Source organism: Schistocerca gregaria, chromosome 11, assembly GCF_023897955.1.
Source record: "Schistocerca gregaria isolate iqSchGreg1 chromosome 11, iqSchGreg1.2, whole genome shotgun sequence".
Taxonomy (NCBI): Eukaryota; Metazoa; Arthropoda; class Insecta; order Orthoptera; family Acrididae; genus Schistocerca; species Schistocerca gregaria.
In genome coordinates this window covers 142,324,679-142,337,283 of record NC_064930.1, presented here as the reverse complement: position 1 = coordinate 142,337,283, position 12,605 = coordinate 142,324,679, and the positions used below count along the sequence as shown (strand labels likewise).

At 41.5% G+C, this 12,605-nt stretch overlaps 1 protein-coding gene across 2 annotated transcripts in view; it reads left to right on the top strand.

Moving 5' to 3' along the window:
- Nucleotides 1-12,605, top strand: part of LOC126295256 (uncharacterized) — a 232,045-nt gene that overhangs the window by 183,897 nt on the left and 35,543 nt on the right. For both annotated transcript variants that reach the window (XM_049987657.1, XM_049987656.1), the window contains 3 exons: nt 3,973-4,311; nt 10,074-10,252; nt 11,925-12,066. In XM_049987657.1, coding sequence (XP_049843614.1) covers nt 3,973-4,311; nt 10,074-10,252; nt 11,925-12,066 — 660 coding nt within the window. The remainder of the gene's footprint in view (nt 1-3,972; nt 4,312-10,073; nt 10,253-11,924; nt 12,067-12,605) is intronic.

Genomic DNA, 12,605 nt, shown 5'->3' with positions numbered 1-12,605 from the left:
GTCTCCCCTGACCCGGGGTTCTGGGTTATTTGTCCTTTCCCTTCACCCTTTTTGCTTCACCTTCAAATCTTCTGCCAGAATAATGAATCACTTGCTCCGAAAGCTTATGTATGTACAACCTTTTTTATATCGGTTTTCATTCTGTTGCTGAGTGAGTAGATTTTTATATCTATTCTGTTACCTTATATTGTCAAAAATTGTTTATTTTCATTGTTATATGTTCATATTTAGTCATCAGCTTCAGGCTTTCATTTTTCATCTTGAGATTTTAATTGTTTTATGAAGTTAGCATTTTGCACATTTAAATCTTCAGCACCTCTCCCATCTTGTAGTTCAATAGAGAGGGGGAAAAATATAAAATTACCCTTTTCTTGCTAGCAACTGTCATCGTATATGTACAGGGAGTCCCAGAAAGGTATATACTCTGCTTAAACTTTAATAACTCGAACAAAAATAACAAAAACTGTGAATTTTTAAGTCCCATAGATGGTCGTACAATTACTGACGTTGTTTCACTGTTAAAGATGTTCAAAATGTCCTCCATTGGCCGGCCGGAGTGGCCGTGCGGTTCTAGGCACTACAGTCTGGAGCCGAGCGAATTGCTACGTTCGCAGGTTCGAATCCTGCCTCAGGCATGGATGTGCGTGGTGTCCTTAGGTTAGTTAGGTTTAATTAGTTATAAGATCTAGGCAACTGATGACTTCTAAGTGGCATAGCGCTCAGAGCCATTTGAACCATTCTTTGTCCTCCATTGGCAGCAATACGCCATCTGCAGTGCTCGGAGCAGATCAACACGTGTCACAGTTTCCATCAGAATGGATTCCCAGGCAGTGACAATCACCTGTATCTCATCATCCAGCATATGTGCGTTTGTGGCGTATACTGTGTTCTTCAGAGTCCCCCATAGCAAGAAGTCTTAGAGTGGTGTTAGATTTTAAGATGTGGGTGGAAACTCGACACACTTAATCGGCTTATCTGCCTCTCGATATATGTTTCGTGTAGAAATTGATGCACATCATGATGCGAATGTGAAGATGCACCATCTTGTTGAACCGAAAAAAGAAACTGTATCTTACCTTGGTGCAGTTGGTAAGCAGGTGGTGCAATTTGTTCCAGCAACATGGTAAAGTGCTTTATACCTGCCAGTGTTTCTTCAAAGCTCAGCCGGCCGGAGTGGCCGAGCGGTTCTAGGCGCTACAGTCTGGAGCCGAGCGACTGCTACGATCACAGGTTTGAATCCTGCCTTGGGCATGGATGTGTGTGATGTCGTTAGGTTAGTTAGGTTAAATTAGTTCTAAGTTTTAGGCAACTGATGATCTCAGAAGTTAAGTCGCATAGTGCTCAGAGGCATTTGAACCATTTCTTCAAAGCTCAGGTGCCTCTGACAGATATACTTCACCACACTGATAACCCAGGAAGGACAAGAGTTCATTATTCCACAACAAGGTGTTTCTCTCTTGCTCAGTATACACATTAATTGCAATTTATGATTTCATTAAGTTTAAACATCACATCATCAGACCAGTCAGTGACATCAGTCAACTGTCGATTATTGCAGATCCGTTCAGAAAATTTGAAGCATAAAGCCAGTTCCATGATTCACTGTAACTTTTTCAAATCCACGTTTCTGTATCCACTCGTACCAAGACAGTGGACAGTCTTGGAAACTGTTTCATTCAGTAGGTGCGGATCTCAGTTACTTCTCGTCCAACTTTGTGGCACGTTGTCTTGCCGGGATGTTGGCACGCTGACAGTGTGACCGATTTCCTCCTGAAGTCCTTTTTGTCATTGCCAGATACAGTGGCTGCAGCACTGTCAGAAACATCAGTTAGACTCGTTCCTCAACACTGGTTTGGGACCCTGTGCCCACAATCCCTGGGACCGTTACCTGCTGCATATCCGTAGGGTGAAGAGATGGGTAGTTCTCGAACGAACAGGTGCAAAGGAACGGTTCACCAAGATGAACGAAAGGACCGAGGAACGAATTCCGAGGAACGATTGTTTCATAGTTCACTTTGGTCACGGCAGTCACTTGGGCAGTTCTTGTTCCAGGCTCGGTCAGGCGCTCGTCTCAGCCTCGGCCGCACTCGTCGTTCTTTGCATGACCACCTGCCTCAGTTCCACTGCCGACTGCTCCTACTTAGTTCAGTGTCCAGTTGTTCATTTCGTTCACTACGCTCGCCTATTTTACATGTGTCCCAAACTGTTCTTGCACTCGGATCTGGCTATTCAGCGTCCATGACCGGTAATCAAAAAGTATTTTATAGTTATGTAAACTACATAAAAATTACGTTGTATGTAATAGGTACGTCTTTTCAGGTAACAAAAGAGCATATCAACTCACTTCAGTATATCGATGAATAGCAGAAGTCATACTTATAACAAGGCAAGTTTTTTTTATTCATATATTTTTTGGTTTCATCGACTTGATTTAGCAACTAATTTTCAATAATTTGCTTAATTTTTAGCCTAAGAAAATTCATATAAAATGATTTTCGTGTATCTTTCATATTCAAAACATTACATTTAGGAACGCTCAAATTATTTTTAAGTTTGGTTATTTCCAATTTGCATTACCTGCTAGTTTGGTTTCTTTGAAAGAAAAAAAAAGTGGGTTGTGGGTATTTTGGCTCAGTACCAAAAGCAGTGCCTCTCCATTTGAAAAGACATAGATTGCCATAAAATTGTATTTACTTATTATCTCAAAAACATTTGTTCAGAAGGAGCTTTCAAACCAAAAAGTTTATTACTGCAAACTTTATTATTATTATTATTATTATTATTATTATTATTATTATTACTATAATTATTTTTAATATTGCTGCATTAACTTTAATAATGCAACATAAAAACCTAATTTTTACTAAGCACGTGGCGCAAGTATGATGAGAGAACCACATTTTATTTTATGCTTCGATAAAGTCTTATTTCGCCTATGGACTCAGAGACAATGTGAAGTATATATAGGGTGTAAACGATTATTGTTTACAACATAGCATAGCTATGTAGTGAAAGTCGAAGCGAAGAATTTTATACGAGACACTTGTGGTCTATTAAGTTGGGAAACAGACACCAACAGGTTTACAAGACCACAAGTGCTATAGCCCATGCGCGTCACGTGAGTTTTCCATGTTCTGTTCTCCAGCTCTCTACACATTGTCATCGATTGTTTCGCAATTGTTGCTTGCATTAGCTTGTTATTTGTTCACTGCCTAATTATTAGACGTTTGTCTGTTTGTTGTATCTGCTCGTAACGGGCAACACATCGTCTGTAATTGGCGAGCAGTCTGTACTCGGGGCCGGTTTTCCATGCGCAACCCTGTATTATTTCCCTGCGATCAGCCACACGAGGCTACAGTTGGCTAAACGACAGGTTCTGCAGAGTCACAGTAATTACTTCTAAAAGTGTGTAAGAATTCTGTAATGAATAAAAACTCTGTACTCCAGGGGAGAGGCAAGTGCCCCCTCTCGGTGCCCTCCATCCTTCAGTCACCTACACGACTAGTTTCCAGTTTTTCATAAGAACCATATACCGAGCACAAATGAACGGTAAACGAGTTAAAATGAACGGTTCCCAAAAAGGAACGATCAGCAGTGAACTACTTCCCAAGGATGAACGAGTTTGCCCATCTCTAGTAGGGTGCACATTCCCACAATGTGTGATCCAGAATGCCCACAGTGCTGTCATTTGTCTACCTTCTGGCTTTGGACACGGTCCGTGACTGGCGAGGTAGTGTTTCACTCTGCTCAGTGGGTGAAAAAAATTTCATTTATAGGATCTCCACGATCTGAAGGAGAACTCTGTGTTCTCCTGCCTGTCCTGAAGTTTCCCCATTTGTTTTTCATCTTGTATTAAGTTACTCATTATGACCTCAGTTCCAAGTACTCTCCACATTCAATCTAAAGGCCTTGCTTTATCTACTACAGAGCACCTCAAATCTTTTACCATTAAGTAGCATCTTTTTCGTGCAGCACCGCCACCTCGACCTCGGCCGGCTCGTCGGTCTCCGAGGTGGGCAGCACCGGACGCGCCGCCCTCGAATCGTCACACTCTGGCCGAGGCCGACGGGACTGTGACACCCGGACGTGGGACGAGACGAAACTGGCAGAAGCCGCCACTGTTTCGATCTCTGCGTCTGGCCACACTGCCGTCGGTGACGGCTGTGGGGGAACCGCCACAGGCAGTGGTACCGGTGGGGTGGACGAAGAGCGGCTCTCCGGCGATGCCGGCTCGGCCCGTACTGTCGACACGAAGCCGCCAATCTGCTACGCGAAGCTCATCGCTATGGCCATAGCGGATTCACCGCAGAGGTTCGTAGTGCTGCTGCGAAGTGCTAAATCTCTTTAGTGAAAGTACACTCCCAGTTCTTAATACATGCCATCGTAGTTTGGTACTTCCCATAGTATCTAACAAATGTTGTTGTTGTTGTTGTTGTTATTGTTGTTGTGGTCTTCAGTCCTGAGACTAGTTTGATGCAGCTCTCCATGCCACTCTATCCTGTGCAAGCTTCTTCATCTCCAAGTAACTACTGCAACCTACATTGTTCTGAATCTGCTTAGTGTATTCATCTCTTGGTCTCCCTCTAAGATTTTTACCCTCCACGCTGCCCTCCAATACTAGATTGGTGATCCCTTGATGCCTCAGAACATGTCCTACCAACCGATCCCTTCTTCTGGTCAAGTTGTGCCACAAACTCCTCTTCTCCCCAATTCTATACAATATCTCCTCATTAGTTATATGATCTACCCATCTAATCTTCAGCATTCTTCTGTTGCACCACATTTCGAAAGCTTCTATTCTGTTCTTGTCTAAACTATTTATCGTCCATGTTTCACTTCCATACATGGCTACACTCCATACAAATACTTTCAGAAAAGACTTCCTGACACTTAAATCTATACTCGATGCTAACAAATTTCTCTTCTTAGGAAACGCTTTCCTTTCCATTGCCGGTCTACATTTTATATCCTCTCTACTTCGACCGTCATCAGTTATTTTTCTCCCCAAATAGCAAAACTTCTTTACTACTTTAAGTGTCTCATTTCCTAATCTAAATCCCTCAGCATCACCCGACTTAATTCGACTACATTCCATTATCCTCGTTTTGCTTTTGTTGATGTTCATCTTATATCCTCCTTTCAAGACACTGTCCATTCCGTTCAACTGCTCTTCCAAGTCCTTTCCTGTCTCTGACAGAATTACAATGTCATCGGCAAACCTCAAAGTTTTTTTTTCTTCTCCATGGATATTTTTGATAATGTTTGAATGTACAGAACTTTTGAGCATAAGGTACATAAATCATATCTCACTAAAGAGCCTTCTCGCCCTTAAGTTTTTATCCTTCATCTCATTTGAAGGTAGACTACAACATTGCATAATCCCATATCCTTCATTCCACCGTAGTATACCAAAAAGGAATGGCCCTAACTCAGGGAACCTCACCTAATGGTTGAGTAGAATCCCATAAACCCTAACGTTTAAGGACCCCACCTTCATGGTTGTGTAAGTCCTCATAACAGCTAGGGACTGGGGAACCTCCCGCTTTTCTTTGGTCGAGTAGAATCCTATCCTTCTCACTTCCCCCACTTCCATCCTAATATCTAATACAATTTGGTATGTTTCGTCTACCTCTAATCTTGAATATTTATACACTTTTGCGTGAACTTAAACAATTTTTCTTCATATCAGTACCACGTCCTTATCCCAATTTGTGCTCAGTGCTTTGCTAACACATATACAAATCTGCGTGTTCCTGTTCTCTATCAATTACTAATATTATTTGACGTGATAATGTCCTTGTTCTTTACTCCTCTCCCACTATCTTTCCCCTAGAAAGCAGGACATTATTACAGCGAATGTTAAGCTCTCTGTACCTTGAAGTCCAAGTTCTCTAATGTGCTGCCATGTTCTGCTTTTTAAATATATTAATATTTATCTCCTAAATAATAAAAATATACTAATAAAAGAAATAAAACCCATCCCGTAGTCAGTACATTACTTACAAAAGTATAAAAAAATGCTGTCACTATACTTGTGGTATAAATCGTTTAATATATTCCACATTATACAAGCCTTTATCTCTGTTGTTTTGTACATCTCGTAAATATACTGCTTTTGCATGTGGCATCTGTGTTATTTCATAAGGTCCTTCAAATTTGTTACTTAAAGACCATAATAATAATAATAATAATAACTGTGCTTACCATTATTCGTATAAGTCTTGGTCGCTTTAATGAGGGGTGGGACAGGCCTAAGCCTTGTGACACCACACATGCTAAGCATGCGGGATCTACACCTGGGGTTATGGTTTGGGGAGCAATTTCGTATGATAGCAGGAGCACTCTTGTGGTTATCCTATGCGCACTGACTGCGATTGTTTTCTTATTTACTTGCACGTCTAGTTCCGTAGTACCAAATTGAGGAGCAAATCTCCAAGATCTTGGAATGTGTCACTATATGAAATTACACACAGAAATAATAACAATAAAATAAAACCTTTATGAACCCAAAACAAGTTAAGTCGTAAGTTTAAGTAAACACAATCGACAATATAACGTAGGAATCAACTTAATTTGTCAAGGAACTCCGCGACAGAGTGGAATGAGTGAACCGCAAGGAAACTCTTCAGTTTCGGTTTCAAAGCGCATAGATTACTGCTAAGACTTCTCAGTTCTTTTGGTGGCTTATTGAAAATGGATGCAGCAGTATACTGCATGTCTTTGTGCACAAGAGTTACGAAAGTGCAATCCAAATGCAGATTGGGTTTCTGCGTGGTATTAACTGGGAATAAGCCGATATTGTTAACACGAAACAACAGTAAAAGCTATATATATTGAGTGGCCAATGTCAGAATCCCCAGACTAGCAAACAGGGGTCGACAAGAGGCTCACGAACTTACACCACTTATTGCCAGAACTTCCCATTTCTGAGCAAAAAATTGCCTTTGAGAATGGGGAGAGTTATCCCAAAAAATAATGCCGTATGACATGAGCAAACGAAAACTAACAAAGTAGATGAATTTTCATGTCGAACGATGACTCACCTCAGATACCATTCGAGTAGTAAAAATGGCAGCATTAAGTCTTTGAACAAGATCCCAGATGTGGACTTTCCACGACAGTTTCTTATCTATCTAAATAATTAGAAATTTGAACTCTTTAGTCTCCCTAATCATATGCCCATTCTGTGAAATTAAAATGTCAGGTTTTGTTGAATTGTGTGTCAGAAACTGTAAAAACTGAGTCTCACTGTGATTTAGCGTTAGTTTATTTTTTACAAGCCAAGAACTTATGTCATGAACTGCACTATTTGAAACAGAGCAAATATTGCACACAACATCCTTTACTACCAAGCTTCTGCCACCAGCAAACAGAAATATTTTAGAGTTACCCATAATACTAGAGGGCATATCATTTGTATAAATAAGGAACAGGAGTGACCCCAGCACTGATCCCTGGGGAACCCCCACTTGACTGTACTCCACTCAGACCCCACATTACAGCCATTCTCAACACTGTGAATAATGACCTTTTGCTGCTTTTTGTTAAAATAAGAGGTGAACCAATTGTGTGTGAGCTGCTTCTTGTATTCCATACTGGTCCTACTTCTGGAGCAATATTTTGTGATCAACACAATCAAACGCTTTAGTTAAATCAAAAAATGTGCCTCGCATTTGAAACCTTTTGTTTAATCCATCTGGTACCTCACAGAGATAAGAGTTGTTAAATGACAATTAAGCCGAACTGTATATTTAATAGCAAATGATGTGATATAAAATGATCAGTGAGCCATACTTACACAACCTTTTCAATAAGTGTATCAAACACTGATGGCATAGAAACATGTCTAAAATTGTCTACATTATCCCTTTTTCCCTTTTCATAAAGCGGCTGATGAAATGGGAGATAAGACACTGTGTCAAGAGTTTGACAGAGCACTGAAAGACCTGAGTCGAAACAAAGCCCCGGGAGTAGACAACATTCCATTAGAAGCCAGGCGAAATACCCTCAGACTTCAAGGAGAATGTAATAATTCCAATCCCAAAGAAAGCAGGTGTTGACAGATGTGAAAATTATCGAACTATCAGTTTAATAAGCCACAGCTGCAAAATACTATCACGAATTCTTTACAGACGAATGGAAAAACTGGTAGAAGCCGTCCTCGGGGAAGATCAGATGGGATTACGTAGAAATGTTGGAACACGTGACCAAAAACTGACCCTACAACTTATCTTAGAAGAAAGATTAAGGAAAGGCAAACCTACATTTCTAGCATTTGTAGACTTAGAGAAAGCTTTTGACAATGTTGACTGGAATACTCTCTTTCAAATTCTGAAGGTGGCACGGGTAAAATACAGGGAGCGAAAGGCTATTTACAATTGGTACAGAAAACAGATGGCAGTTATAAGGGTCGAGGTACACGAAAGAGAAGTAGTGGTTGGGAAGGGAGTGAGACAGGGTTGTAGTCTCTCCCCAATGTTATTCAATCTGTATATTGAGCAAGCAGTGAAGGAAACAAAAGAAAAGTTTGCAGTAGATATTGAAATCCATGGAGAAGAAATAAAAACTTTGAGGTTCGCCGATGACATTGTAATTCTGTCAGAGACAGCAAGGGACTTGAAAGAGCAGTTTCACGGAATGAACAGTGTCTTGAAAGGAGGGTATAAGATGAACATCAAGAAAAGCAAAGCAAGGATAATGGAATGTAGTCGAATTAAGTCAGGTGATGCTGAGGGCATTAGATTAGGAAATGAGGCACTTAAAGTAGTAAAGGAGTTTTGCTATTTGGGGAGCAAAATAACTGATGATGGTCAAAGTAGAGAGGATATAAAATGTAGACTGGCAATGGCAAGGAAAGCGTTACTGAAGCAGAGGAATTTGTTAACATTGAGTATAGACTGAAATGTCAGGAAGTCGTTTCTGAAATTATTTGTATGGAGTGTAGCCAGCTATGGAAGTCAATCACCGATGATAAATAATCTAGACAAGAAGAGAATAGAAGCTTTCGAAATGTGGTGCTACAGAAGAATGCTGAAGATTAGATGGGTAGAGCACATAACTAATGAGGAGGTATTGAATAGGATTGGGGAGAAGAGAAGTTTGTGGCACAACTTGACTAGAAGAAGGGATCGGTTGGTAGGACATGTTCTGAGGCATCGACGGATCACCAATTTAGTATTGGGGGGCAGCGTGGAGGGTAAAAATCGTAGAGGGAGACCAAGAGATGAATACACTAAGCAGATTCAGAAGGATGTAGGTTGCAGTAAGTACAGGGGGATGAAGAAGCTTGCACAGGGTAGAGTAGCATGGAGAGCTGCATCAAACCAGTCTCAGGAATGAAGACCATAACAACAACAACAACAACTCCATCATATCCATGAGAGTCCTTAGTCTTCAGTGATTTAATTATTGACTCAGTCGTATGTCAATCGGGTGTGCTGTCATTCACGAACAGCATTCAAGGGGAGGTTTTCCAACAGGATCACGCACAACCACATACCACTGTCATAACCAAACATCGTGCATAGTGTGTCGACATGTTGACGTGCGTCCACAGTCACCAGATCTGTTTCCAATCGAGCACGTACAGGACGTCATCGGATGACAACTCTAGTGTCATCGACAATGAGCGTTACCTGTCCTTATATTGAGCAACTGTGTGCAACAGAGATTGAACTCCACCACACAAACTGACTTCTGCACCTTTATGACAGAATTCGAGCACATTCGCATGCTTGCAGTCAACATTCTGGCAGATACACCGGTTATTAATGTGCCAGCATTTCACATTTGCAGTGGCTTATCTCACACTTACTTTAACCTGTGATGTTTCAGTGTTACTCACTTAAATACGTTACCTAGACTAATGCTTTCGTGAAATTTCTTTACTCTACACGATTTCTTGGTGTTAAGACATTTTTTTTTTTCTGTCAGTGTACAAAGTGAAGAGAGGTGAGGGGAATTTTTGGACATCAGTAGCAAAGGTGCCAAAAAGTAGCCTCTGCCCTGTTTTCAGACTCGCGGTCTCCTTTGTACGGTCTGGGCTGAGCCCTGTGCTTTTGTTTGTCTGGCAGGAGGGCGACGGTGACTGAGATTTACGCCTACATCGTGAGCCACTTCCCCTACTACGAGCGCAACAAGAAGGTCTGGCAAAAATCGATCCGCAACATCCTGTCGCTTGGCAGGTACTTCGTCAAAGTGGCGCGGGAGGATGGCGACCGCAAGGGCAAATGCTGCTGCTTCTGGATGCTCAGTAAGTCGTGCGACAAGTGCCGCAGTGACGGGACGTGGTGTCTCCTACATTTTTCGTACTCTCTCTCTGCTTAAGAAAAAAAAAAAAAATGTGTTCCAGTGTATGGTGTGATGATACTGTAACCAGTATTTAGAATCATGAGAAGAAAGCAGTCTTGGTTGTGATGTTGAAATTACTGTTTATTTATTCATCAGTGACATGAAATGTGTGTCATTGGCGAATAAATAAACAGTAATTTCAACCAAGACTGTTTTCTTCTCATCAGATACGAGGGTACTTTGGAAAGTTCTCGGAACGGAGTAGAAAAAGTACTTATGTCACTGAAACTTTTTATTTTTCAATGTAATCTCTTTGTAGATTAATGCACTTGCTCCAACAATGTTCCAGTGCCTTGATCCCATCTCAAAAATGAGTTTCCTCCAGGCCTGGAAAATAGTTGTAAACTCCAGCTATCAGTTCTTCGTTCGAAGCGAATCTTCATCCTCTGAGAAAAATTCTCAGTTTTGGGAAGAGATGGAAGTCTGACGGTGCTATATCAGGTGAATGAGGCGGGTGTGGCAACAGTTCGTACCTTAGTTGGTGTAATTTTGCCACGGCACGGCACATGTGCGCGAGCTTTGCGTACCTTTTGTTGCAATTTGTCCAGGAGGATAGTGTAGTATTCTCCAGTAATTGTTTGCCCAGTGGGGAGATAATCTACAAACAGAATCCCCTTCGCATTCCAGAACACTGACGCCAAGACCTTTCCCGCCAAAGAAATTGTCTTTGGTTTATTTGATGGCAGAGGATCAGCATTTTTCCACTGCCTTGACTGTTGTTTTGTCTCTGGGGGTATAGAAGTGCACAGAAGTTCCACCTGTGCTCACAAACCAGTACAGAAAATCCTGTTCGTTTCTTCTGAAACGGGCCAAACATTGTTCCAATATGTGAATTCTCGTGCATTTTTGATTCAGTGTCAAGAGTCGTAGCATCCATCTTGCAGTAAATTTTTTCATTTCCAATTCTTCAGTTAAAATGTGATGTACCCTTTCAGATGACATCTGACAGGCGGGAGCAATTTCACGCACTTTCAATCAGCGATCCTCGGTGACCATTCTGTGCACTTTTGCAATGATTTCTGGAGTAGTGACACATCTTGGCCGACCACTGCGATCTAAGCTCTCCCCACCTAATTTCAAGTCATTAGTCTACTTGGGAACAGTTGAAAATGAAGGAGCATTCTGGAAATCAGCAGGAGTGCCTTTTGCTTTCGTACCTTCGTGTATGAAGTACCTAATCACTGTTCGAATCTCGATTTTTATTTATTATTTATTTATTTTTTTCCATCTTTGCAAATCACCATTTGGGAATGACGCCAGAGCCACATCATGGCCACAGATCCCTTCCGAGAACACTGACGTGGCACGTGTTTACAGGCAACAGTCCAATGAATATCAAGCAAACAACTCGTTGCGCTAGTACTGACCTCTCACGGTGATCCTGAGAACTTTTAAAACCACTCTCGTACGAGTAGGAAACTCATGTGGATGTTGTGGTAGCACAGTGCCACGACTCAACTAATAACTCTAAGATTTCACCAATGTACACTATTTTATGTTCGGTGACTGTGATTGTCTTGCTGTGTACTCGGATGAGATGCACAGTGACTGATTACTGTGTTTGCTGGTTGCAGATTGGAAATACAAGGACAGGTTCGCGAGTACCAACTTCCGCTGGAAACAGTCCCCGAAGCGGCCACTCCACAGGGGCCCGAAGGCGATCACGGCACCTTTAGCGCCCTGCGACAAAACTGTCACCGCGCTGCACTGCACCAGGTATGACCCACATCAGTACCCCGTAATGTTACCATATCGTCGGAAACAACTCTAATGTCAACATATATCTCTATTAAGACTTTGCCGTCCGGTTGTAATGTCCCCACAGCAAATACCCTCTACCACGCACCAATTAATCATTTTCAATCAAACCATCCACATTCATTCACTTTGGAAAAGTTATCTGATCTGATCTTCTCGTAATGTATGCGGCGATAGCTTGTCGACGCCAAAGTATTTTCTAGTGCGTTTATTCTTTGAAATAACAGAGATGCATATATGCATTCTCCATGGTTGTTGGAGTGGTAACAAGACAGCTTCTGGAGTATCGGTTGAGGGATTGACGTGTTTCTGAGAGATACATATTCTGCTTTTCTTCTCGCTAAAGCGAGCCAATTAACATTTGTGCCATTGGCAGTTTGTTTTGAAGAGAAAGAGATTGTAGAATCACTGGAGATCTGGACATGTAAAGGAGATGGATTTAATACACGATTTCCTCCATAAATAAGGTTTGTGACGTTTTTGTTGTGGAGTGAATG